Source organism: Athene noctua, chromosome 2 (assembly GCF_965140245.1).
Source record: "Athene noctua chromosome 2, bAthNoc1.hap1.1, whole genome shotgun sequence".
NCBI classification, from domain to species: domain Eukaryota; kingdom Metazoa; phylum Chordata; class Aves; order Strigiformes; family Strigidae; genus Athene; species Athene noctua.
The window spans coordinates 24,285,790-24,311,693 of NC_134038.1; the positions used below are offsets into that span (position 1 = coordinate 24,285,790).

At 40.5% G+C, this 25,904-nt stretch overlaps 2 protein-coding genes across 4 annotated transcripts in view; one reads left to right on the forward strand and one right to left on the reverse strand.

Annotated features, from left to right (window-relative positions):
• Positions 1-1,815: 1,815 nt before the first annotated feature.
• On the forward strand, positions 1,816-7,737 carry COX6C (cytochrome c oxidase subunit 6C). 2 transcript variants are annotated; one of them, XM_074898643.1, is made up of 4 exons: positions 1,816-1,961; positions 2,995-3,122; positions 4,720-4,858; positions 7,612-7,737. In XM_074898643.1, exons 2-3 carry the CDS (start codon positions 3,009-3,011, stop codon positions 4,837-4,839), a joined length of 234 nt encoding a protein of 77 aa, XP_074754744.1. In that variant the 5' UTR covers positions 1,816-1,961; positions 2,995-3,008; the 3' UTR covers positions 4,840-4,858; positions 7,612-7,737. The 2 variants fall into 2 exon arrangements, with proteins under 2 accessions (XP_074754744.1, XP_074754745.1); XM_074898644.1 differs by having other exon boundaries at positions 1,817-1,961; positions 2,979-3,122.
• Positions 7,738-8,966: 1,229 nt separating this feature from the next.
• The window catches only part of VPS13B (vacuolar protein sorting 13 homolog B), a 482,028-nt gene continuing 465,090 nt past the window's right edge, over positions 8,967-25,904 (reverse strand). For both annotated transcript variants that reach the window (XM_074898647.1, XM_074898646.1), the window contains exons 59-62: positions 21,919-22,095; positions 19,347-19,449; positions 18,448-18,697; positions 8,967-12,649 (exon numbers count right to left, since the gene is read on the reverse strand). In XM_074898647.1, the coding sequence (XP_074754748.1) occupies positions 12,404-12,649; positions 18,448-18,697; positions 19,347-19,449; positions 21,919-22,095 (776 nt within the window). In that variant the 3' untranslated portion in view covers positions 8,967-12,403. The remainder of the gene's footprint in view (positions 12,650-18,447; positions 18,698-19,346; positions 19,450-21,918; positions 22,096-25,904) is intronic.

The following is a 25,904-nucleotide window of genomic DNA, read 5'->3' on the forward strand; positions in this document are numbered from 1 at the left end:
AAAGAACTGCTGCTGTCTCTGTATTGTATGCCTCAGCATTTTCAGAAGGTTTATTTACTTTGATGCATTGGATACACAGGGTCCAAAACCACATTCAGCCTTATAATCCATTCAGAAACTGGAGTGATAGAAAGCAACTCTGTGCACGGACTTAATGGAGCTGATTATCTCTGCCCTTCTTCCATGGCTCTTCCTCCAATGTATCCTCTATCCTTTTTTTTTAATCCTTTATTTGCCCTTTATACAGAACAATAAGGAGTTGGCTGTATATTCCACAGTAATGATGTCAAAGAATAATAACAATTAGCACTTCATTTACCATCTTAACTATAACACAAAGATGCCTAGCCAGCAGTATCTCAGGCACATGGGGAAACTGGTCACATAGAAAAGAATTTAATGACCTGGCCAGCCATGAAGTAAGCTATTGAAAACAGCAATCAAGTTTTTATTTGTAGACCTAGGTCCATCCACCAAAATATTCTGTCTCACCAAGACTGGCGTTTATAGGAAAATTCCTCATATATAATTTAAAATGATAGTAGCCATGAAACCTGCTATGCTTTTATTGCAATTAATTTTGTATCTTTTTCTAACATTGTGTAATGTGAGGGCTTTTAAGATCCCCTAGACAGCTCTCCATGCTGTTTCTTTCCTGGTCTCACCAAATAACTGCATAAGCTTGCCTCAGGAACAGGAGTACCCTTGTGGACCTGGGTATTTCCTTAGACCCCCACAATCAGGTTATAGATATATCTTGTCATTTTTTCTGCACGACATCATTAGCATTTGGCTTTTTCTGTTAATCCATATGGGAAAAAACTCTTGGACAGACACTCTTCATTTCGATCTCAACTATTGTAACAAACTTCTCTTCAGTTTTAAGAACGTGCCCAAATTGCATCTATTCAGACCACTGTTGGAAAAACCATTCTCCCAGCTTATAGCTGCAGCTGTGTGATTCCTCTCTGCAATATTCTGCTGACACTTTCGTCTTCTTTAATACCATCAAAGAAAAAGCAACTTTTCTTAAGTGTAAGGGTCCATCTCGTTCATAATTTGATGTTTTGATTTGCTGGCTTTGGCAAGGGAGTGCAAAGGCTTGACGGAATACCTTGATGCACACAACAGGCTTCAGTTTCTTCAAGACAGGAAAATATAACATTTAGTGTAAATCTCACAGAGACTCCACAGGAATAAAAACGATGACAATACCACATGCAGGTAGCGATTAGGTAGAAACTATGGGCAAATCACGTATGTGCCTCATTTGCAAGAAAGGTACGAAAACTGGCTTAGGGCTATCTAGAAAGCATTACAAATTGCTTAATTCGTTTCCAGCCTTGGCCAGTCATTCTTGGCAAACTCTGTACGGATTATTATTTCATGTATTCTGGTATTACGGCTGTTTGGGTTTGATGGCTGCTCTGGAGATCTGGAAAAGTGCCCGTTTGCTGGGGAAGTCGTGGGGCAGTGAGCCCAGGGCCCTGCGAGGGCTGCGGCGGCGCTCGGCCTGGCCCGTCTCCGCCCGGCGGGCACCGGGGAGGGCGCTCCGTGCGCCCGCCTCTGCTCTGCACCGCACTGGGGTGCAGCCTGAGCGCACAGCGGGGCGAACCCCGGCGGCGGGCAGGCGGGCCGGCTAGCTGCCGCCGTGCTCGCTGCGCCCGCCGCGGGTGCTCGGCGCCCAGGAGGCGGGCTGGGGGGAAGGGCCCTCCCCCACCGAGCCCCCGGCACGGCAGCGCCGGCGAAGCCCGACGCGGTGAGGCCGACGGCCCTTGCCCGCTCCCGCACTGCGGAGCCCCGGGCGCTCCCCGCCCCCGCCCCGGGAGCGCGCGCCTGGCCGGGTTTGAGCCGCGGCGCTCGCCGTAGCCAGGCCGCCGCCTGCCGCGCATGCGGGGTAGCGGGGCCGCAGAGGGTGCGCGGCCGGCGGGGCGGAAGGACGTTGGTGGGCTCGCGCTGAGGTGAGGCCGCGCTCGCGCCCCCGCCTCCCGCCGCCCCGTCTCCGCGCCGCCCCCCACCTCATCCCAGCGGCCGCCGCTCTCCGCCCCGCTCCGCTCCGCTCCGCTCCGCCGCGGGCCCGCGGCTCCTCGCGGCAGCTCGTGACCTCTGCGCGTCCCTGAGGGTGGCGGGGACGGGCCCTGCGGCGGCGGCGGGTGCCCGGCTGCGGGGCAGCGAGGGGCCGGGGCGCCTTCTGTGAGGGGGGACCGGCGCGGAGCTTGTGTCGGCCTGGCCACGGTGCTGCGGCCCCTTCCTCCGGTAGCGGCGGCGGGGCCTGCCTGTGCTGGCTCTACTTAAGTGTGAGCGGAGAGAGGGCGTGTGTGGCTGTGGGCAGCCCCACGGCCTTTGGGGACCGCTGGGCCACCGCCTGGCCTTCGCTCCCGCTCCGAGGCTCTGTGAGCGACGGAGTCTGCACAGAGGGCAGCACCCTGCGGGCAACACCGCCTCGGAGCGGCTCCCACAGCAGCACTTTTAACTTGTGCTTAAAGAGAGCTGCCTGCTTCAGGCCTTGTAGGTTTTTGGTAAAATCTTAGCGAATAGAAAAAAAAATCCTTTTAATGCAGTAAGGTTTGCAGTTACTTTTAACACCCACCCCCCACCCCCCCAACCCCCCCCAAACTAGTTCAAGTCGTGCTTTTCCTTATAAATGAATAAAATGTGATCAGTGTTCTGAATGTCTTCTATGTAAACACCAGGACAGCAGGCCTGAAATGGCCGATCCTGCAGGGAAGGAAGGATGTAGTATGAGCAGCGAAGGCCAGTCTTGATTCCATGAGTACCGGATGTAAGGATTATAAAAACTTATTTAGATTCTTAAATAGCTTGTCCTTGAATGTTGTTCCTTAAATATTCTCACTGAAAAGTCAAATAGACAGGAGTGCTGTTGCTTATGTTGTGAAGATGTTTATTATACAGTACAAAAAGCACGATCTTTCTAGAGTAAACAGAAAATTATTTAAGTAGAGTTTCTTGTTCCACAGTTCTCTCTTTTTTTAGAAATAACAATCACCATGTCGTCTGCACTATTGCCTAAGCCACAAATGCGGCGTCTTTTGGCCAGGCGGATGAAGTTTCACTTATTTGGGGCGTTTTTTCTATCTGTGGGATGTGCAGTTTTATACAAGGTGAGCTCTGTAGTCATTCAGTTATAAACTGGACTCATGTTTTAAGAATTCATAATATTTTTTTTTGTTGAGATTTGGTTGAGTTGTGCATCAGAAAGCTTTAGTAATGTATTTTTGTAAGCGTGTTTCCAGGACATAAATAAATCTTCCTAATCTTCATTTGAAGAAATTATATGAATAACCTGATGCTTTAAGCTCTGTGATCAAGATCACAGAATTCGTGACAACTTAACCTTGAATTTTCTAGTCCTGGACTACTCTTGATCATTCACATGACTGATGCACATTAACTCTAGATAGTCTGTGTCTCTCTCTGTCATGGTATCCGAGACTCAAGAGAGTTGTCAAAGTCTTACTTTATCTCTAGACTGACTTCAGAAAACTTGCTTATAAGCAATTTGGAAAAAACATTCTTCACACTGAAGGTATCACTGTGGGGAAGGCTAGTATGCTCCTTTTTTCCTTTCTTTTAAAGTATCATGTGGAAATATAGCATTACATTTCCAAAAACCACACAGACTGGAGTTTGTTTTTTGTGGTGGTTAAGAGACTTCTAGCAAAGATAAGAGTGGTAGTTGGTTTTGAGTGCCTTTACTAAATTCTTGGATCTGGTACACAAAGCAAATAACAGTTTGAATTACTGTGGAAGAACTGGACCTTGTTTTTTCCACTGAACTCATTTATATACTTCTTGCAGCATTTAAAATTAAAAAAGTGACTAGAAATTATTTTCAGGTTTTTAGTCACAAAGTATCACAGTTGTCAAACTTCTTGATCAACAAATGTCTATCAGAAGCAATACGCTTACACAGTTGAAGCTCAGCATCTACTTAACACATCTGTTAAGACATAGGCAAGCTTCTTTGTGGTCAGACTTATTTTTTAATAGTCTGTAGTTTTATACTTTATTTGGCACTCCCACAGTAATACACTAGTAAGGCAGCAGGCCGTATTTAGAACAAGTAACATGGATCTCAGTAGTGATTTACTTCATTACCTGTTAGATACTCTTGGACAAACCCACCTTGCACTTCCTCCATTTTTGGGGTCTTTTTGAGCATATCCCCGTGCTTCAGGTGAATGAGTGAGTATACAGGGAGTCAGGATTGTGTCTTTTTATATCAGTGAGCTGTGACTTGGCAGTCTTGTTAAATGTTACCAGACTTCTGTAGTTGACCTACAGTGTAGCTCAAATGTAATACATTGTTTTAGGGTGCCATTTTGTCTGGAGTAACACTTTTTCAGGTGCCCCCAGGCACAAAACTTGCCATAACGGCATGTTTTACATATAAAACTATTAGCAGGAGAGCCTTGAACCTTTGAGTGTCCAACATAGGTGGAGTGTTTCTGGATCTTAAAAGTGTAATGTTCTGTCTTGTAACAGACTTCCAGGTTTCACTTCAGACATTTTTTTTCCTGACCAGGGGTCAGGTAGCCTGAACTGTGGATTTCAACAGGAACAAAGCAATGTTTTACTAATTTGAGCTAACAGCTTTTTAGGCTGATATCCACTGATACAAATCAGGGCACTAAGTAGAAAAAAAATTTCTGTTCGTAAAGCTTTGCAAACTTTAATTTGCTTTGTGTTACTTTCCAGTTTGGTATTGCTGAACCCAGAAAACGAGCTTATGCAGAGTTCTATAAAAACTATGATCCCATGAAGGACTTTGAAGCCATGAGAGCAGCTGGGGTGTTTGAGTCTGCACCACCCAAATAATGGTAACCTGCATTTACAGGTAAGAAGCTACTCACCATTTGAATGGGAGTAAGTTAGATTGTTTCAGTGAAACATTGTGCTTCTGTTTGGAGGTTCTTCCTTTTTTCATCAAATAAAAAGGTGCTCCCAAAGAAAAAGGTTACAAATTGCACTTGAGAGACCTCTGGGTAATAAAAACATGATTAAATAGAGAACTGGGGAGCAGGACATAAGGGCATAATAGAAAGCTTGTTGAATATCTTTTGGGTAATTTGTTTAACTCGTGTGATATAGAGACTTGCACAGAGTGCCAGGCCTTTCCCTCCTCATGCAGCCGTGAAGAGGAGACAGAGATCTTGTATTAATCTGTAAGACTTGCCTGATATTGTTATGTTGATGCTGTCACATCTTGAACTGCTTAGCTTTGGGTTTCTACATCTACTGCTTACCTACTTGTGGTGCTACAGTGAACAAGAAAAGGGAGAGGCTGTTTCTCTCTCATAGCATGCATCTTAATGTAAGAAAGGGGGACAGCTAAATAACTAGTCGTGAGGGAAAATATATTTAAATACATACATATATATATATATATAAAAATTGCAATGACATACAGCTCAGTGTACCAATATTTGGATTTTTGCCATACTGAATTAAGCTTGAATAGAACTTTGTTCACGATACTGTTTTCCTAGCACTTAACGCTGCCTTTTGTTTGAAGACTACCAAACTTTGCTCTCCCTTACTTGTCATAACACCAGGAAAAAAAGTCTTGATTTCAACCTTGTAGTTATTAGTAAGCACAGTCACTAAAGTGCACAAGCTCATGATGTGACAACTCAATAAAGAATTCCCTCCCTTTCTTGATACAGATTTCTTACATTGAGTTCTCTGCTTCTCTTAAAATGACTTCAAACTAATCTAGAATGATAGCTTTTTCATTCTTTTGGAATGTTTTCATATTGTGATCATTATGTGATAATCTGTGGCTCTAATTATTCTGGCCAGCTGGATTTTCTCAGCCTGTTTGTTTAAAGCTGCAAGATTGAATAAAAGATTTGTACTTAACACTATTAATACTAAATTCTGTTGTGGGACGACCTACAACTATCTGGTTTCTGCATAACACAGTTACATTAAAAAAAGCAGAGCTCCAGCTCTTCTAACAAATTCAAAAAGGAAAAAAAACATGGAAGTTCCTTTGGTGTTTTGTTTTGTTTTTTGGTGAGAGGGGAAAACTTCTGTTCTGTAGCTATTACTGCAACAAAGATAAATAATGAAATGATAAATTTACATGGTTTTAATTTTGGTAATTTTGTCTCTGGTTTGGTCCTATTGTTAGTATATAGGCACTTTTAAACTTTCTTAGAGGCTGGAATTGCATTCTTTAGTCAGGTGGCCTTCATCAGAGTATTCTGAAAGGCCATCTGGTGGTAAAATCATTTGAAACAAACACTGTCAACAAGGACGCATGTTGAATATTTAATTGGAATCATGAGCAGGATTTTTTTCAGTGCAAATAGAGCTTCACTCTCAGTTAGCTTATGTTCCCATTTGCAGCTTAAAAAAAAAGTTGCACATTGTATGCACCTGTTAAAATTAAATGTTTCCTAAATGTTTCTCCCCTTCCTTAATTACACCAGCTCAAAAGCAAATACGAAAGACAATCTTTATATGTGATTTTGTTTGAATTGCTGATGCTTCTTATTCCTTAGTCTAATTATATAAGAACTGATATTTTTCCCTCTTTCATAGTACAAGGAGGGTTTGGAGTTTATTTGTGCCTGCACATGAATATGTAAGTGGAAGGGGAAAACAGTGCTGGTGTTTCAAATGATCTGGAAAGACTGAGGAAAGGACAAATACACAGAACAGATGGAAGACATTTTCTTCAGTAGCATCATTCTCAGCTATGGAAGTGCGATGGGGGTTGAGCTTGATGTTGGTTTTGGTATAGTTACCTAAAGGGTACAGTGGTCGTGCATGTTTTACATCTCCCATTTTATTGGAATGTGTTCTGTATGTGGCAGTAAATACAGTGGTTTAACCTCATTGAATACTCACTCTGGAATCAGTACTTAGCCCCAAAAATGAGGAAAGGGTAGGATAGGCAGGGAGGAGAATTTGAGTTAAGGTGTTAGCCTGGCACTTTTGCCCTGTGTTTGTTCCTGCTGGGCACGAAGGCAGCTTGGTACTCAAGCGTGAGCTGACAGTTTTATCTACGTGGCATGGACTTGGTATGGTGATACTGATAATGGAAACTTAAGTGCAAGTATGAATTTGAGGAGTATCCTACCTCTACAGTGTGCTCAGGAATAGAATAAAGGGGCAAGCTAGGAGATTGGTGCTAACCGCTTGCATGACTCTTGTCATGGAGCACAGCTGGTCTCAGATTCTGTTCAGTACGATGGGGAGAAGCAATTTAAATTTGGTTTTCTTCCTTCCTTGGTAGGTTGCCTACACCACTTGTTTCCTCTCTGGCTCCTATCTGAAGGCTGCATTCCTTTCTCTTTCAGGCCCTTAGCAAGATTGATTCAGTTATCAGTGCAGCGTGTATAGTGAATCTGACGTGCTGTGCAGAATTGTTCCAGCTCTTGATTTGTTCCATGTTTCACTTCTGTTTGCCACATGAAGGGTGTGTGAATCTTAAACCATCAGGAAATAACAGGGGGAATTCCTCTAGACTAAACCACCACATAAACATTTCTCTCTATTGCTTTGCATTCATACATACTAATATGTTTACTTAGAGCATGAAGTTTGTCCAGCATAACAGTATTTTTTTTTATCTTGCAGATCCCCTTCAGTCTAAGGAGACTTGATGACCGAACCTTATTTGTTCACTGAATTGTAAAGTGTAGTGCACTTCAGTGCATGGCACGCTCTAATGTAACTCAATAAATAAAATACATATGTCTGTGGCGCTTAGTTGTCGTCATTAATGTTGAAATGCTTAAATGCTCAGATGCTGGGAGGAGTGGTGGAAAGTCTTCATAAATTGCTCAAGATGGCTAAGTCTAGTTCCCCCCCGAATTATTTGCATCTCTATTTTGGCCAAATTCCACATTTGATAACAAAGTATATCCCCAAGCAGTTACAGCTAGGTTGTCCCAGCTGCTGGTGGGAATATGCAGGAGGATAGTTGTTACAGGAAGGGAGAGGCTGGATTTCTGGAAGTGTCTCTGTTACCTCTGGCTTCAGAAGGTGAACTAACCTTGAGGTGAAAGAATTTGGAGATAAATTCTGGAAATACACTAGCCAACCTTCCAGTCTCTTTCTTCTGCCATCATTGTATTGCTTTCCTTACAGCAGTGAACTGTTACATCAGGACTAATTGGAAAATGGCTCTAAACTGCGGGTATGTTCACATGTATTTGATGTACAAGGGGAAAGAGGGTAAAAGCAGACAAGGAATACTGCAGTAATGAAAATCTTTGCATGCTGCTTCTAGACATGTATCTTTTTAATATCTGGAAATAGTCAGCTAAGCATAGTGTTGCTCTCTGCTAGATTCTGTGTAGTCAAAGACCTGATGCTCTATTTGTCATCTGCCACGCTACCCATCATGTGGAGCATGCTTTGGGCAGTGCCTGGTGCTGAGGCTGAAGGGGTGGTACTAGGACTGTATCTCTTGGTTGCTGAATGTGGGTACTAGCTGATGGTGACAGGAGGGATGGCTGTGTGAAGAAGCATGACAAGCCATCTGTGTTGTAGTTGAAAGTCTTCAAATCCTGTCTAGAGTAACTGATTATCTTAAATTGGTCATTAACTACTTAACACTTAATAGGTGTCTGTGAGCAACATTTGGACCAATGAATGTGCCTATGCATTTGATCCAGAACACTTACAGAGCAACATGGGGTTTTCTTTAAACTTTCCAAGCAGGCAGTGCTTCCTTTAAACAGAGAAAGAATTTGACATTAGTGGTGCAGGGGAAACCATCTAGTAATCAAAATACCCCTGCTCCTATAAATGTAAACCAAAGCTTAACAATAGCAAATGCTACCCATTTATCTTCCCAATGTACAGCATAAACATTGTGTGCCATTAAGCACTGACTAACATTCTCTCAGGCATATCTGCAGGTTTAAATAGCCAGGGGTCTTTAGTCATACTGACAGCTTCAGAGGCAAAGAAACTTGCTACTGCCAGGTGTGCATGCTAATAGACCTGCCTGACCTTGCAGCTCTAGCCCCAATATTCTTCCCAGTTGCTATGAGTTAACTTACTTTTAAATTCTAAGTTTCTTTTAAACTGTTGTATCCAACAGCAGTTAGTGTTGTAGTGTGTTGCTTCAGTTACCAGCATGCCCTGATTTAAAGAAATGTGTCTTGTGACTGAAGAGAGATTTTTTTTGACCATGCAGCAGAGCTCAGCAGTATCTCTGGCTAAATGTATTCAACCACAACTGTGAAAGGAGCGCTGACTTCTATGTCTGGGCTTTTAGAGTCTGCAGGTTATAATTGTTCTCCATATAATGACACTATGGTTTTGCAGTGGATGCACAGCAAGCACTGCCTTTCAGCAGGCAACCAAGCTGTAGCTCGCTTTTATTGGAGCGGGAAGAGAGGGCAAGGCTGGGTGCCTAACACAGGAGTAGGCAGAAGGGCTAACCTTTTCTGAAATCAGTGCCAACCCATCAATTTTCCTTTGTTTGTTTGTTTTTCTTTTTGCCAGCAAGAGTTCAGCTAATCCTGTCTTACAAACAGTTGGGACTTGGACTTAGCATAGTACAAGACAGACCTGAGTTAGGCCCTCATCAGCTGCCTGTTATGGGGTCTGGCATGCTGTTTCTAGGAGAGGCAGAGCCAAAAACCACGCTTGTCTGCTCTGAGACCATCCCAACTGTAAAGGTTTTTGCTATATTTATGTATTAAATAATATGTAAAAAAGGAATTGTTTGACCTAAACTACTTTGGAAGAGGTCTTGCCATGTAGAAGCCTGACCATGCCTTCAAGTTTTTGGCTGGCTTTATTCTCGAGTGTTTGAGGAATGATTGATTGTTCTGGAAGCAAACTAAAAAGATAGATTTGAAGTTGTGAGCTCTCCAGGTCTAAAGAGCATTATGAGAGTAGGCATGTTTTAAGAGTACACATTGGAGTGCTTTAGCAGCTAAGTACAGGCAGCTGCTCTTCGGACAACTTTGTTTTCATAGTTCACACAGCTCATATGTAGGAGAGGCTGATTTATATGCTGTCTCCACACATGTTTCCATATATGTGGTCAGAAGGGGGAGAAAGAACCTGCCTAATGCAGTAAAGATGCTAGCTTAATTCACTGAAGACGACTGTAATTTAAGAAAGTGTTTATTCCAGGAGAATATAATTCAGGAAAAACACAAATGTATCTTAAACAATGGCTGCAACCTACAAACTTTTAGAAATTAAACTGCTGCCTTCCCTCATTTTTTACAGGTGTGTTTGCATCCTCTTGGCTGGTTTGTGTACTACATAAATATCAAATGGATTAGTCTAATTCAAATGGTGACTACAGTGCTGTTTTGATTCAGCTAGTCACAAAAGCAGGAAACTTTTCAGCATGTGCTTTTTTGGCAAGCTAATCATCAGTGTTTACTGCCAAACTATTGTCACGGTCTATTGCATTTTCTGGTACACGATGAAGTCCAGTGACCAACTGGAGTCTAACGGGGTCTCCATGAAGCCTGTATGTCTGTCTTGTCATTGTTCCACACAGGGACCTGTTCAATCCCTTGTAACTGACTGACCAGATAGCTCACAAATCCAAGTATTATAGGAATAGCTTTATTATCTTTAAACAATCTCATTATATTACAATTTATCCACCAATATGCAAAATTAGAAGTATTAAACTATTTCCATAAAATATTCAGGAATGAAGCATGTGTGTGTATATATATAAACATTTTAAAATAGTGTTATTTAAACAATAACTAAGTTTTAAATCACTGTATGAAATGTTGGTAATGGATGGGTTTATTTCACAGTCAGAAAAGGACAATACAGATCCCAGGCTTCTGTATTTTCAGTACACAGGAGACACAGCTTTCAGAAATACTCTTTAACAAAACGGAACTCACGAGAAAAACATTGGAGTTACTACATTCTTAATTACTGTGCATTTGGTCATATCAAGTATGCATAGAAGTTATTAATTATAAAGCATATGTATCTGCTCCAAACGATCAGATTTTATTCCAGTTTTTGTTTCCAATTCCAGCCATGTTCAGGAAGCCCCAGACAAAATTCATGTCCGTAAGTACACAGGAAAGGGGAGAAAAGTAACACACATAGTTGAAAACCAAGTAAGTTTTTGTTCTTTGAAATAAAACTGACATAGCCAGATTTGGTTTAGAAAGTAATCTAACTGTGCCCAGGGACAGTAATTTCTTGTCTACTACAAACTGTAAAACATCTGAAAAATAAGACATTTGGAAAGCTCATTTGTCTTGATGTGTTTAACATCATATTTGTAAGTGTATCATGATGGCATCATTAACTATTAATGCACTTGGCACCTGTAGGTCCATACTGTTCGATCAACTTGGAAAAAAATAATCTCACTTTGCTTAGCACAAACTTATTTGAAACATCATGTTTCTAAATATCCTTGGTTTTATCTGTTCAAAGATGATCTGGATAAAATGAATTAGGTCTTAAGTGAGCACATACTACGTAGTGGTGACAGATCAGAAGTAAGCGAAACCCAACAAGGCTATACTTAGCACCTGCACATCAATGTTGCACTGAGCTTACACATTTTTGGTAGACTTTAAGGAGACTAAGCTCTATTTCTTAAATTTTTGAACTGCATGTTACTGGCTTCCAGCAAATGACCAGACAATGCACAATGTCATATATACATTGAAAGTCCTGAAAATTTGATGGTGGATAAAATAAAGTTTCTGTATACAGACAGTTTTAAAAATAAATTCATGTTTTAGTTCATGTTTTGTTCTCCAAACCACACAAAGGCACTAGTTTACATTAAGGACTAATGTCCTGCAAAACTTCAGTCAAATAAAGGAAGCTATTTTAAGGTTAAAGTGGTGCTAAAACCCAGCTGTCACTAGTAACTTAAAACAGCCACACTGGGTTTTTCAGATTTAGTGGGGGAAAATGTTTTGCCTCAGGACGTACATGTTGGGGGGAGTGCGTGTGTGGGGGGAAAGGCTCAGCCTTGAGCAAGTTTTTACAGCTGAGTTATAAACCTGGTTTATAACAGGAACTGGCAGACCCTAAAATATGATATAGTAGGTATTGATACACATTTTGTGTGTGTGGCGAAAATGTCTGTATGCATGCAATTTTTCCTTATTCTCTGATTTTTGGTTAGAGCAAAAAAAAAAAAAAAAGGATTTTGATTGAGCTATAGTCCAAGGCTGTTACTTTTCACTTTATTCATTTGCTAAAACACTTTCCTTCCAGCACTAGTACTTTGGCTAGGGAGCAGGAATGTTGTCAAGATTAGAAAATCTATTGGGCTTAACTTTGTTATCATCTCCTACCTCCTCAAAAATTACATGTATCTCTACCTGATGTAGGTTACTGTGGAGAAAGCATTACTTTCAAAACAGTAAGGTATTACTGTACTCACCACAAATAAATATTAATTAAATCCTTTCCTCAAGGCTTTATTTTTCACCATTGTGAATTTGCTAATGAATACTTGGGCAAAATTTGGATCAACTACATATTGATATGTTTTCATTATAGTTGGAAGGTGTTCAGTAGCCACAGTTTGCAGTGCTGGCACTGTCGAGGTGCTGGGAGCGAGGTGGTAAGATGTCTTTGTGATGTACTCCACAAGGCGGTTGTATTGTTGTTCCGATAGTCTCTCTCTAGCTCCATCTGCCTGAAATCAGATAAGATAAAATAGTTACGGAATTATTGACAGTAACTGAACTTAGTAGTAACGCCAATAACTTCCACATTACTTTCTGTAGTTAAAAATCTTCCTCCCTGGCATCTTTCTTACAATAGTTTAATGGATGGTTTAATCAACAGTTCTCCTGTAGTTTAATGCTTGGTGGATTACTTCTCTCCTTTGCTGTTTTGGATGCTTCTGAGAAGCTCTAACCCTGCCATAGAGAATTTAAGCAGTATCTTTTGAGAATTTCAGGGATGGACACCTTGGTCAAGAGTAGATCTTTACATCAGATCAACTCTTTGTAGACAGGAAAAGCATCTGAACCCCTTTTAGAAAAATGCCAGTAGCTCTTGGAAGTGCTTATTGGACAGCAATTCTAATTAGCAAAAGCATTGTCTCACAAAGTACAATTAAAGACAGGCCATAGCGATATCTGGGCAGTTAAGTCTTTAACTTACTTGATTTAAAATAAAGACTAAAAGCTACCTTCCAGGTGAATGTTCTATGACTGGATATATCCATCTGCTTCTGGTAACCAAAAAAGCCATTCTGGGTCAGAGGACCCACACAATTACATTTTTAAAAACAAAAGGGTTTTAATGAAGATGGTTTGGACATGTTGTTTCTGGAAAAGAAATTAAGGTGTCTATGCAAACTGCCCTTTCCACCATCATGAGTTGGAAGAAACTCCTTTTGCAGGCTGGAATATATAGAGGTTCAAGGCTCTAGCAAGACGGATGCAAGTAACCTACCTTTAGTGGAAAAAAATGCAGCAAAACAAATCCTGTCAACGGAAAGGTGGCGTCTACCATATGGCTCCAACCAGATAAAGTATTAGAAGAAAAGCCATGGGAAAACCTGGCTTTGGAAGATCTATTTACTGTGCCCTTTTTCTTGAAGAAGAAATTGAAGATGACTATTGATGAGCTTGAGAAGGGAAAGCACGCAAGCAGGCATCAAGCTAGTTGTATGGTTTCAAAAAATGTCTCTCAGGAATACCATCATGGACGCTACAGCAGCATTACCAGCAAAGTCATTCAGAACAGAAATTATTTCCAAAATATGACAATGAACAAAAAGGCAGAAACTATCCTAGGGCTAGACTTTGATGCTCCTTTATTTACACTTGGAGAACTGCTGACCAGTTTCATTTTTGGAGGGTTTAAAATGGATGTCACGCTAAGGATAGCTAAGGAACTATCTTCTGACTGTCTTTCAGGGAGTTTGACTCATGCCTCACTAGATGTGATGATATTTTCAAACAGTGCCATTGGATTCAATTTAACATCCACAACCAATGTCTTGTCACATCTCTGTACTGCAAGGCTCATTTTAAACAAACCATTGCTTATTTGAAGAAAGAATTAATATGATTGATAGATAGTGACAGATGTCACATCCAAATCAAAACAGTCCCCTCTGGGTTTTTTTTACTATGCCTTTGGAGATGAATTTGCTGCTCAGCAAGTAGAAACACTCCTGTTTTCAATCATCACCACAAAAATGCTAAAGGAAGCAGGCTCATGAACAAGCTCAGAAGCTCAAGGTTGGAGCCTATGCCTAGAAACAGTGGAAACTATGAAATGGGCAGGGGAGACTGTGCTTTCCATGAATGACCTTAAAAGGGAGGGAAAAATCAGAAGGCTGACTGCTGCAGCAGACTCTGGGCTAACAGTGGAGAATGGTGTCTGAACCATGTCTTCAGTCTGGTGGCACAGAAAAATTATCTCAGGACAATTTTTTAAATTATCAGTTGAAAGGAGAGAAATACATTAAAGTACCACCTATGTACACTAGATTTTAAATTATGGGGTAGATCTTGCATGTAGATGGCTCCACACTTTTTCCTGATTTTTACTTCTAGGGAGGTAAACCCAGGGGAAGCTGGGTTATAGTTCTGCCTCCACAGTGACCGAAAGACCCAAGTTATCAAAGGAGATGGAAAGGGTGCTGGCATCCCACTCACCTACTCTTGTGAACCTATTCTTCATTAAGCCCCAGGCTATAGCCCACAGATATGGCATAATTATTCAGGAGGAAATACTAACTGCACTTGGATGGTCTTCCAGAGTAACTGGGATGCTACTTGCTTCCAGATGACTTCATCTATAACCGTCTGCTTCTTCAGCCAGTTTCAGTTTAGCTTATATTGTCAAGACAACAACAGAAACTTGGCATTGCTGTTACTCTACATTTTTCCCTAAATGGGACCCACCATAGTCACCAAGTGCCTTAGCCCACTACTTTGAACAACTGTAATGTTAATAGACAGAACATTCAATGAATCAAAACTTAGTCAAGGGTTGCTTAATGCACCTGCTAGAGGAATTTTAAAGATAGCACATCCTTTCATGCTAGAAGGTTAAAAACGCCAGAATTTTTCTAAAATTCCTCCCATTACGGCTTATAAAGAATAAGCCTTCATCAATTCTAACTCTACAGAGGCTACAGCACCTTTGTTGTGCAGTCCAAATGTTTATGTAGCACTGATGGGCTGCCCTGTGCACACGGACTAAGGAGATCCGGTCCTTTAGGGTTTTTTTTCACTGCTTGGAAAAATCCAGAGACTGGTTTTCAGCTCCAGAGATGATAACATGTGGAACTACCACGAAAATCTTGTTGCTGATCATTACAAAGAAATTCTGGAGTATCTGAAATTCCAGGGCCCTTCAATTTTTTCCTGTCTTCCTGACATTATAAGCTGTATACCAAGAGCAGCTGGAAGAACAGGACTTTTGAGTTTGATGTCTGTCTGGAAGCAAGCAGTGTCTCAATTACTTTGGAAGATAAGCCAAATTAATGCTTCCCTTTCAGTAACAATGTCGTCAGTGTCAGTTTTCAAGAATCCATTCAGGCTTCTCCTAGCCAGATGGATTAAGTTATATATTGTGGAGGTGAACAAGCCATCAGGCAAACCTATTGCTGAAGGAGTCAAAAATATGCTCTATAACATCTCTGGTGATTACAGCTGCAGAGTAACTCATGTTTTGTTTCTTAATAGTTCCAAGACGCTGAGGAGAGGGAAGGGGAGAAACCGTTTTGGGCAGAACTGAAGCAAAACTTTTGGCAATTATTTTTGTGAGCTATAAGACAAAAAAGTGGATTTTTATAATGTCAAAATGAGATGTTTCAATTTGTTGTATTACTTCTAGGAACTTTGACCAAATTAATCAAAAAAAATAGACATAATTTACATTTGGTAACCATACCTCTATTTTGCTAAACTCACTATAGTATTTTGATTGACCTGACTGGGCATTTTCCAGCTAAAAATTCTGGCCATCTTTACTAATGTCATCACATACAGATGTGTCCACACTTCAGCTGAGAACATCTTCAGTGCAACAAGATGGACTACCATTAATATTTAGGAGTTATGTCTATTCAGATGTAGATCTACAGCTCTGAGGCTGCTCACCTACAAGTCACAGCTTGCTGCTCCTGAGGTTCCTTTTCCTCATCCCATTTTAAAGAGTTTTCAAAGTTCTTGTTGGGGGCCCTGAAGGGGAGGCCCCAGCTCCCACCAGCACCAGTGCTGCACACAACACCCCAAGTGCTGCTGAACTGACATGCTCAGTGGCATAAAGGAAATTACAAAGGATGCAATTTCTCAGTCTACTAAGGCAAAAAGAATTAACATTAATTATGAAAGAATATTACTTAAATCAAGGTAGTTAATTAAACTTTATGAAGCTTTTGGAATCTTTTATTGTGTAGCTGCCTTAGCATAAAAAAATTTAAATTTTCTTAATCTTTCTTGTCTGTCTTACTTTCAACTGCTCCTCCTTAGAGGACATTTCTTTAAATTTTCATACAAATTTCAGCATCAGTGTCCGCATTCTGAAGGAATATTTTGCCAGGTCTGTTTTGTACAGCATCACTCAGTTTTTGCTGTCTTGCCATCACTCACTTGCTCCAGCTGGGGCACAGGCACTCTTCACTGCTTTTATCATGCCATATATTTTCACTGCATTCTCAAGAGCCTGCGCCAGTAAAAGAAGCTGTGTACTGAGTCTGGGTGACTCAAAACTCACAGCTCTTGGCATTGCTACACCACTGGAAGAGGACTCCCATATTTCTATCCAGAACTTCAGAAAAAACCATGTATTTGGTCCAGTACATCCAAAGCAGGTCACACTCACTGTGTGTACTAGCACCTGTATGTGGAAACATGAGATTCTGCACATGCCATGTAGGGTTGCGCTCTGCATGTACAGGAGCTGCTTGCCCAGAAGTCCCACGTATTCCCAGCTGCAGCAGTTGTGGGGACTGGACTTATGCTCCCTGTCCCTTGCCTTCCATTCTCCCAGACACTCAGCCCCTCTGGCCTCATCAACCTCTTGCAGCAACCTTTGGGCAAGCAGCCCCTCCCCCAGAGCAGCAGCCTGCTCCTCACACCTTGGACAACCAGAAACCAAGACAAGATCCATCACACTACAGACTGGGCTGGTCCTAAAGTCAGGGTTAGGATGGGGTGAGTGCCTCAGATGCCTGAAGGAACACAAACTGTCTTCCTCTTCCCTCCAGGACAGTAGCTCTGGAGTGAGCAGGATAGTCTGGATTCAGTCTGATGTGTGCCTCCAGCAACCACAGAGCATTCAGGGATAAAAAAAATGATCTTTGCCCACTTGCATCAAAATTTAAATAATGCCTCATGTAGCTTTGTGGTGAGAGAAGGCAACTTCAGTCAACAGCACTCTGTGAGACTGAGGTTAGTGGAAAGACAATAAGTGTAAATAGAGAATTCAACACTAAAAAAAGCTTTCACAAAAAATCCAAGTGCCATCATGACACAGATGGAGTCCTTGCTGTGCTGGAATCAATGGAAAAACTCTTCAGTGACTTCAGCAAAGTTAAGATTTTACGAAGGTGCTGAAGCCTCCCCTTTTTGGCATACCTCATACGTCATGGGGTTTTGCATGTTCTTTTCTTGTATTTGAAACAGACATTTCTGGTATAGCAGCCTATGAACTACCTGACACACTTTTATAAAAAAAACTGGGACATGCATGTTTGTTTTTGAAATGGTCTCTCATATGATTCCACTTGAGAATTTAATACAATAAACATTGTTTCCCGAAAGTGTAAAAATATAACATTCTTCTACCATTAAAAGAAGATAATTCATCCAAAACCTCAATATTCAAATGGCTTAGAGATCTTTCAATATGAGGATGAAGGATTTATGCTCTTATGGGCAAACACTTGGTGCATCCAATCTCAGCAAAAAAACTGACCCATTTTAAAGTTAGTGTTTGCAGAAGAAGGAAGATATAAGGAAGTAAATACAGCTAGCAGCCAAGCAAGACCACTGCATTAGAAGTGGCAAGATAAGAAACATGCTGAAAGGAGCATGCATCAGCACCACTGAACCGTTAAAACAGAATTCAAAGAAGAATAAAAGGAACTGTTCTTGCTGTGACTTTGTAGGCAGAGGCAGCAACGCTGGCTTGCCAAACAATAAACACCTCATGCACATGTAGTCATGAGTATCTCTTCAGAAAAGAGGTGGTGCTTACCAAGAACCCAGACGACTTCTGCTTTTTCCCTCAGAAAATTGCTGACACAGATATGAAACGTCATGATCAATAAGAGCACAGAAGGGAGAAGGTTTGTTGCTTTCACCCAAAAGGCAACACAGTCAACTATGAGGTGTGTGAAAACAGCAGGTTTCCTGGTTTTGCACTTAGACCTCTGGCCTCCCGACTCAAAGATGAGTTTGCCAAAAGCATCATCATCAGTGTAACTTTATCGCTGAATGAAAATCATACTCAAGCCCTTACCTCCAAATCACAGGGCACTCTCTGCTGTTTTAGCTGCACCTTCAGCAGGTCTTTTTGCTGATCATCTTCCAGGCAATCGATTTCAGTCACGGGGAATGCCTGCTGCTGTGTGTCTTCACTGATGCTGACCACAAAGAGCACCTCTGAGGTGAGCAGCAAGCAGCCTTCATGCTGCTGGCCTGATCCACTCACAATCATGACGTCCAAGGCCATATGGACCTCTGGCCTTCCTAGAGATTGCAGCATTTTCCTACATTATCAAGGAGGAAAAACAAAAAGAAGAAAAAAAAGTAGTAGTCTGTGTTATGCATTGGATCCTCTGGGACTTCTTTTGAACACTAATGTTTTTACTTAAGCCTCTAGCTATCACCTACAAACATAAAATAAGCCAGGGAATACATTCCAAATCTCCATTACTGAAAGATGTAAGACTTAAGATTAGAGAATAAATGTGAAACTGTTACTTATCAAAACTCCTAAATCATTCACTGCAAAATTGGCCTAATAACCATGCTAGGTCAGCTTAATGACCATCCTAATAGAAAAATTACCCTGAGAAGTGGCTTACAAATTCAGTGCAGAAAATAAAGCTATCTTCACTAACAGCTGTTTCTGGAGATGTGCAGAAATGTTTGGGCTCAGTGCAATGATAAATAACTAAGAACTCACTGAATGCCATTAAATAAAAATCAGGTCTGTAGTTCCAAAGCTGGAAGCAGATCAGCAGCTCGTCATTTGCAGATTGGGTTTCTATGCACTACCTTTGTGTTTAGTGTTCCTAAACAAACTGCCATAACTCAGCCTTTCCTAGGGAAGCAGCCTGTTAACTTCACCATAGGCCAGAACCTATTAATAAACAATGTGGATGTAAAAATGAGCAAGTGTCTAAATAATTTTACCAGACATATTTGACATGGCTATTTGGAGCCTGCTCAACATGTTGATCATTCGGATGAGAGCGCTGCTTGGGAAGCTGAGAAAGTCCAGCTCCATGCAAAATACCTGTGGTAAGAGAATTCAAGGTTTTTAGTAGTTGTTTTCTACAAAACAGTTACATGCGGTAGTGATGTCATCTGTTTAGAGCAGTTAATAAAATAGTGCAGATCCAAAATGATGTCACATCTTTGGAAGTTGTAGTCAAGATAATTCATTAAATATTATAATGCAAGACTTGTGCACTTAACCCCGGTGATCTCGCATTAGCAAGAAACAAAAAAAAAAAACCCAAACCACTGTGTGTTCTAAAAATCAGCCATACACTTGCAATCAAGAGAAACATAATGCTCCTGAGAGCCATCATTTCAGAGTAGGATCAGACACATCACTTAGGATTTCTGTAGAAAAAATCAAGACCATTATTAACTTTCGTGCTTAATATTAAAATACTTCCATATACGTCTCATGATTGGTACAAATTAGAAGGCAAGTTTGCCTAGATACTGTATTTAAATGTTCAGTTACTTAATCCAGCTGTTAAACACAGATCCATATACATTTATGAGATCTCCGGGGCATCTGGTTTATTGTGAATTCTTCTTAGTGCCAGCAAAGAATGGAGACTACAAGAAACAGTTAAACAGGTTTCTAAATAGATTATCCAAAGCTGAAGATGATACAGTATGTATGCTTTCAGGTGGCTTGTGAATTTTTAAAGATGGAGTATGGTCACTAGAAAGAATAAGTGGGTTGCAAAAAGATTCACAAATTAAGTAGTTTAAAAAAATTTTCCAAGACAGACAGGAAGTAGGTTACACAGCAAGTACTAGTGTTATGCGTTTTAGTGCAAAGTTACTCTTTAAATAAACAAATTTTCTTTTGTCTAATTAAGCATTCCACTGAAGCAAAAAGCATTTTTGCATAAGGGTGTCAATAACTTAGATTCCTTTTTACACAATGGATAATAATTTAAACAAAACATCAGTGCTGAAAAAAACCCTTTAATTTTTAGCACACATGTTGATGGTAATACTTAAAAGCAGCATCCCAGTTGTAACAGTTGGCTTACCGAGGTTCTCAGCATTATGTGAGTGAAAATGTTATTTACAGATGGAGAAAGAGAGAACATGTGTTTATTTCTGTGTGGTCCCCCACCCCTCGGTCCCCCCCAAGGGGCACAGTCCCACTTCCAATCCAGTTGTGGGTAAGAGTTACTTGAACTCTTGTTGTGTTTTCCTCTCACGCACTGTCAGCTATTATTGATACAGTTTTCATGTTTTTTCCTGGCTAACTCTTTTTGTCACATGCTCATGGAAAACATGATGTCTTGTACACCATATCTGCAATGAAAATTGTCCCTCTACTGTTACAAGTTTCTTGATAAAGACTGCAGTGGAATTAAATCTAGAAAGAATAATGCCATGGGCAGCAGAAACAACACACAGGCCGCTGACAACAAACAAAAGTCTGATTTTACCGATATGGGTTTTACACCTATGGGATGCACAGTTCAGGAGAAGAGTTATTATTTACACTCATACAAACAAGATAATTTGAAAGAATTGTAATAACTGTTTCATTATTTCTTTAAATAGATTGCTTCAAGGAATGAGTTCTGAATGTAATGGGAAGCATGGAAGCAATACCCTATACTTAAGCCCTCAAAGAACTACTTGTATTCTAATGAACACATCACAAACATAAATACTGCTAGAGATTAAAGGCTTACATCTTCAAGATTTGTCCAGTTTAATTAGTGAAGCAAAATTATTGACACATTGTCCTTGTACCAACAGGTCTCCCCGCTCTTCTTCCCTGACTCTCCCCCCGCCTCTTTTAAATAGCCAGACAAACAGTTTTGATTTATTGATACTGGAAGAAAAAAAAAATTGGTGTATTTCTGTTTTATTTATTTATTTATTTATTTTTTACAGTATGTGGTTGTCCAGAAGTATTCACATCAGCCTGAAAGGACTGCCACTGCCACTAAGTGCTCAGTCTAGCTGGAAAACCCACCTCTGGTTGTTAAAAGGTTACCTGTGTATCCAAAACTGGGACTGTCTTCTCACAACTCTCCAGTTTAAAGGGGATGCTCCCACTACATGACTCACTTCTTTATCTGAGGAACATAACTCTCTGTTTGTGTAGAAATAGCACAACTCTTTCCTTGCCATAACAAAGCAATCTCAAAATAACGCTCTAATTGGATATAGTGTTGCTCTAATACTTTTATGTCAAAAACTCTTTTGTAAGCACATATGTTTCTGTAACTAATTCTACTGTATTCCAAGAATTACTTCATGCTTTCTGCATTCTGTGTTTCTGTGGCAGTACAATGTGGATCGGTAACGCGAGAGAGAAGCACAACTTGATGGCTTTTAAGAAAACCAGCACAACATTTGTAACTATTCAGCGATGGCATTTCTAAACCTTTCTGTAAGTCACAGCTACTGAACCAAGTAAGAAAGACACAGCAGGTTGTATCTGAAGAGCATTTTAAAATTTAAATGGGATGTTGGAAATACAGAAACTCACCGTAACCCGTCTGGGAGACGAGCTCAGCTGCACCTCCGATGGGCTTTGTGAAGACGCCCATGATTCCTTTCCCCACACCCGAGATGACCCCTCTGGCTTTATGCCCAGCTGAAGCTTGGGCCTCAGATACTCGCTGAAAATTCTGCATTGGCTGATCCACAATCCCAGCAATTGCACCTGGAAAAACAAGAGTCCCCAGTAATTAGTGACGATTAATACCCCAAAATAAGAGGGAATCTCTACTGGACCTGAATGTTGCTTGGATTACAAACTGTACCCCACCTTCCCCATACAGTCATTTAGCATAATACCTTAAATTTTGACTTCTTTTTTTTATGTATTTCACTTTTTTAAACATTCTGATCACTTAACTTGACAGTACGTTTTCATCTTTCAACTACTTTTGCTAAATGCTTTTGCTGAATTAGTTTAATTTAGCTCATTCTGTGTTGCAATTCTGAAAATGTTTGGCTTGGAATAAAATCCACCAGTTTTAGAAGACTTGAGCTGCTATGGAAATGAGATTTTCACGTAAGCCTGAGATTGACTTCATGAGAATAAAAACTGCCTGCATTCAATAGATCATTTTTATATCCTCTTCCACTGCCAGAAATGTTCATAAGCTAATGCAACTTTTGATTTATTACTAAGATTAGCAGAATTAGACTTTGAGACTTTTTGTTACTTTTTTGTGAAAACGATCATATTTTACTTTAATGCGCACGGGTCAAACTTTTACAAGTGACACAGTGACCTTCCCAGCTTTTAGTATCAACAGAGAACTCCAACTTAAATCTTCCTAAATGTAAACAGGTATGTGAGGTGGTACATTTCTTTGATCTTAAGTTTACTCTAGCCACTTAACCACAGACATGTCTCTAGTTATTGTAATTTTGATAGATAAGCTATTTGGAAATCACTAAGAGTACAAGGATTGGACAAAGTGACATCAGTTTGAAAACGGTCTGCCTAATCCGAGGTTCTTTGCTCAGTGAAAAGCAAGTTTGCAGGCTCCTTGGATAGCTCTCAGTTTGCACCTTCCATTGCAAATATCAAGATTAAGCAATTATTTAAGGAGTAGGACCAATGGTCACCTTGGTAAGCAGGCATTTTTACTGCAACCCAGACATCTTCAAAGATCCTGTTTTGTATGTGGAAGCAAATCCAGACATAATTCCACAGATTCGGACAATCACAGCTGAGGTATTTGGCCCCATGTGTTTATCAGCATGACATGCACTAGTCAGCTAGCTGCTACCCAGTTTTCAGATGGTTTTAGTTACCGTTACTGGATAAATGGAGAAGTTGCTGACTTATAACACCAAGAACTAATACTGTACACTGGTATTCTGTCCAAAGAAAAGATGAGGATGAGAAGCAGCACACACTTTCCTAGATCTTTGTCCCTGGGATACCACCTATCAGCAATTCATGAAACTTCATTCATCCCCCATAAATGCCTCCCTCTCCTCTTAGAGAGATTACTTCTAGCTTCTATATGTGTATCCTTTATTGATAAGTATATAGTATTTCCCCAGAAAATGCTGGTCTAATTTTAATGTGAAACCCAGCTTTTATTGAGCTCACTCACTGAAGTTGAGTGTGCAGCTGAACGTTCACCCTTTGTACCACAAAGGCCCTAAGAAGCTTCCTTAATGCCATGCCATGGAAATGATACAATTTTCAGTTGAAATCTGTTTCATTAGTACTTACCAGCTGCTCCTGCTGCTTGACTAAAATAATACCCCAACATCGCAGTATACAATTGGGATTGTTCATCCAGTCTTTTCTTTTGTACAATTGTGATGCATGTGAAGGCATAAAACAATACTTGGTGTTCTGCTAAGTTACAGTATTACATTACCCTGTGACCTCCTTCACCCTATCTATTGAGGTCATCCACAGCATCTGCACTTTCAGAACAGAAGTTACTGCCTTATTAAGTGTAATCCATCTAAGTCCTAGCACTAGTAAATTATTTACTGCAATACACTTGAGCAATGTTACAAGGTAATAATAAATAAGAGCCTACTCCAAAGGACCTGTGGTATGCTCCAGGCACTTCTCAGTTGGAATTAGGCCCAGAGGACAAGGAAACAGAATGGAAACTGCTGTGACTGTGTTATATAAGATTATTTATATAGTACCCCAAATAATATATAGCTTAATTAGCCAGTTGTTTAGTACTTCCACACTTGCTGTTATTCTGCCATTTTATGCGTGCTCCAAACTTGTCCATGAAGCCATTCCATACATCGTCCTTTTGCAAGTCCCATCTTTCTAACTGCAAAAAAATATAACCAATGATCTCCTCTTCCCTCTCTGCTCACCCTTTGTAATCTCTTATTTCAAATTGCAACTCACTGACATAACTCCTTCATGTGCTGTGGTCATGCCCGCAAATCACCTAATAAACTATAACCTTACTCCTTTCATTAAGGAGTGGCTGGTCCTACCACCCTTGCACAGGGAAGGCAGAGCTGTTCAGCTCCTTTCCTGTATGCATCATGCGTGGGCAAAGGTAAAAAAACCCCCACAAATGGTCAAAGGCTGAGCAACCTCAAAATCCAGCAGCAGTGAGGTAATTGTGACACACACGTGAGGTTCATGGCATCTCCTAGCACCAGAAACTATGTGAAACAGATGTCCCCTGTGTCCATGTGGATTTTTTCTTTCTAACATGAAGTTAGTGGCAGGAGTACCATACTGGATGGACTTAAAACAGGTCTTTCCCCCAGATTTCAGTAAGGTACCAGGGAAGCAGAGCACTCTCATTCCCTTCCCACTCATTCTCATAGTCTACAGACAGCTACAGTGTACTAATGCTGTCACTGTCCCTTCTCTGCAATGTTGCCTGCTCATTATTATTTTTTCTTTAAAGTGAAACCATTCTCCATTTTTCTCTCCTTCCTTACCCTAGGCATTCAATTTTATATGCATGTCCACATATGTACACACAGATTATGTATGTATAAAGAAAACCTCAATAAAATTAAACACCAAAGCAACAAAACAAAAACATATTCTTCCATTACTGGACCAAAGAGGTTCCAGCAACACCGTAACATCTGCTAAACATCAGCTGGGGTGCACTCTGGTTAATATATGTTGCTCAGTAATCATAAAAAAGATACTTTGATAACTACAAAATTCAGATAGTTCAGAGCACATCACTGTATTACTCCAAGAAGAATGTGATTACAGGCAGCAACTGGTTTGTGTATGGACTGACAATGTTTGGTGATCGTAGCACAGCTTACTAAACTTAGCAAAGCTCGGGTTGCTTGTAACAAACTCTTTCAGATCAAGAAATAATTGGAAAAAATCCTCCACCAGGAGAAACTGGCCATGAAGCTGGAAGCTAGCCAAGTTGAAACCATTTGGCTTCCTTATCTTTGTTGTCCTTCAGGATTGTGGCAAAGTGTTTCACACCAAAAATACAGCTGAAGTCTAGTCTCATCACAGCAAACACGACATAAAAATACAGCTAAAAGAAAAGAGCACCTGTTGGCATGCATTAATACTTTTACAGAATTAGTGTGTGGAATAGCACATACCTTCAGGATTAGCACTGGTTCTTGGTATTGTGCTTGTAGACAGGCAAACATAGAGGGACCTCAATTCAGTGCCAGCTGCACAGCAAGAACAACAACCACCACACTTAATAACAAAAATTTGAGCTTCTGAAATCCAGGATTTAACTTCTCTAGCATCGCAGTTACACTGTCAGTCAGTATTACTACCAATTCACTTTCTCTAAAAGTAAGAAGGAGTAACTGAAATGTCGAGCACTTTTGCCGCTGCAAAAAATTGCTTTCCTAATAGTTGTCAGCTTTTTGGTTACTCATAAGTGCTCAACTTCCCAAAGGGAGATACTTCAATATATTTTTCACTAGGACCAGTAGTTGAAAATAAAGTCTATAGTTTCAATATTCTCTGTAAACTATTATTTTAAGCTTGACCCTGTCATGCAAAATGCAAAAGAT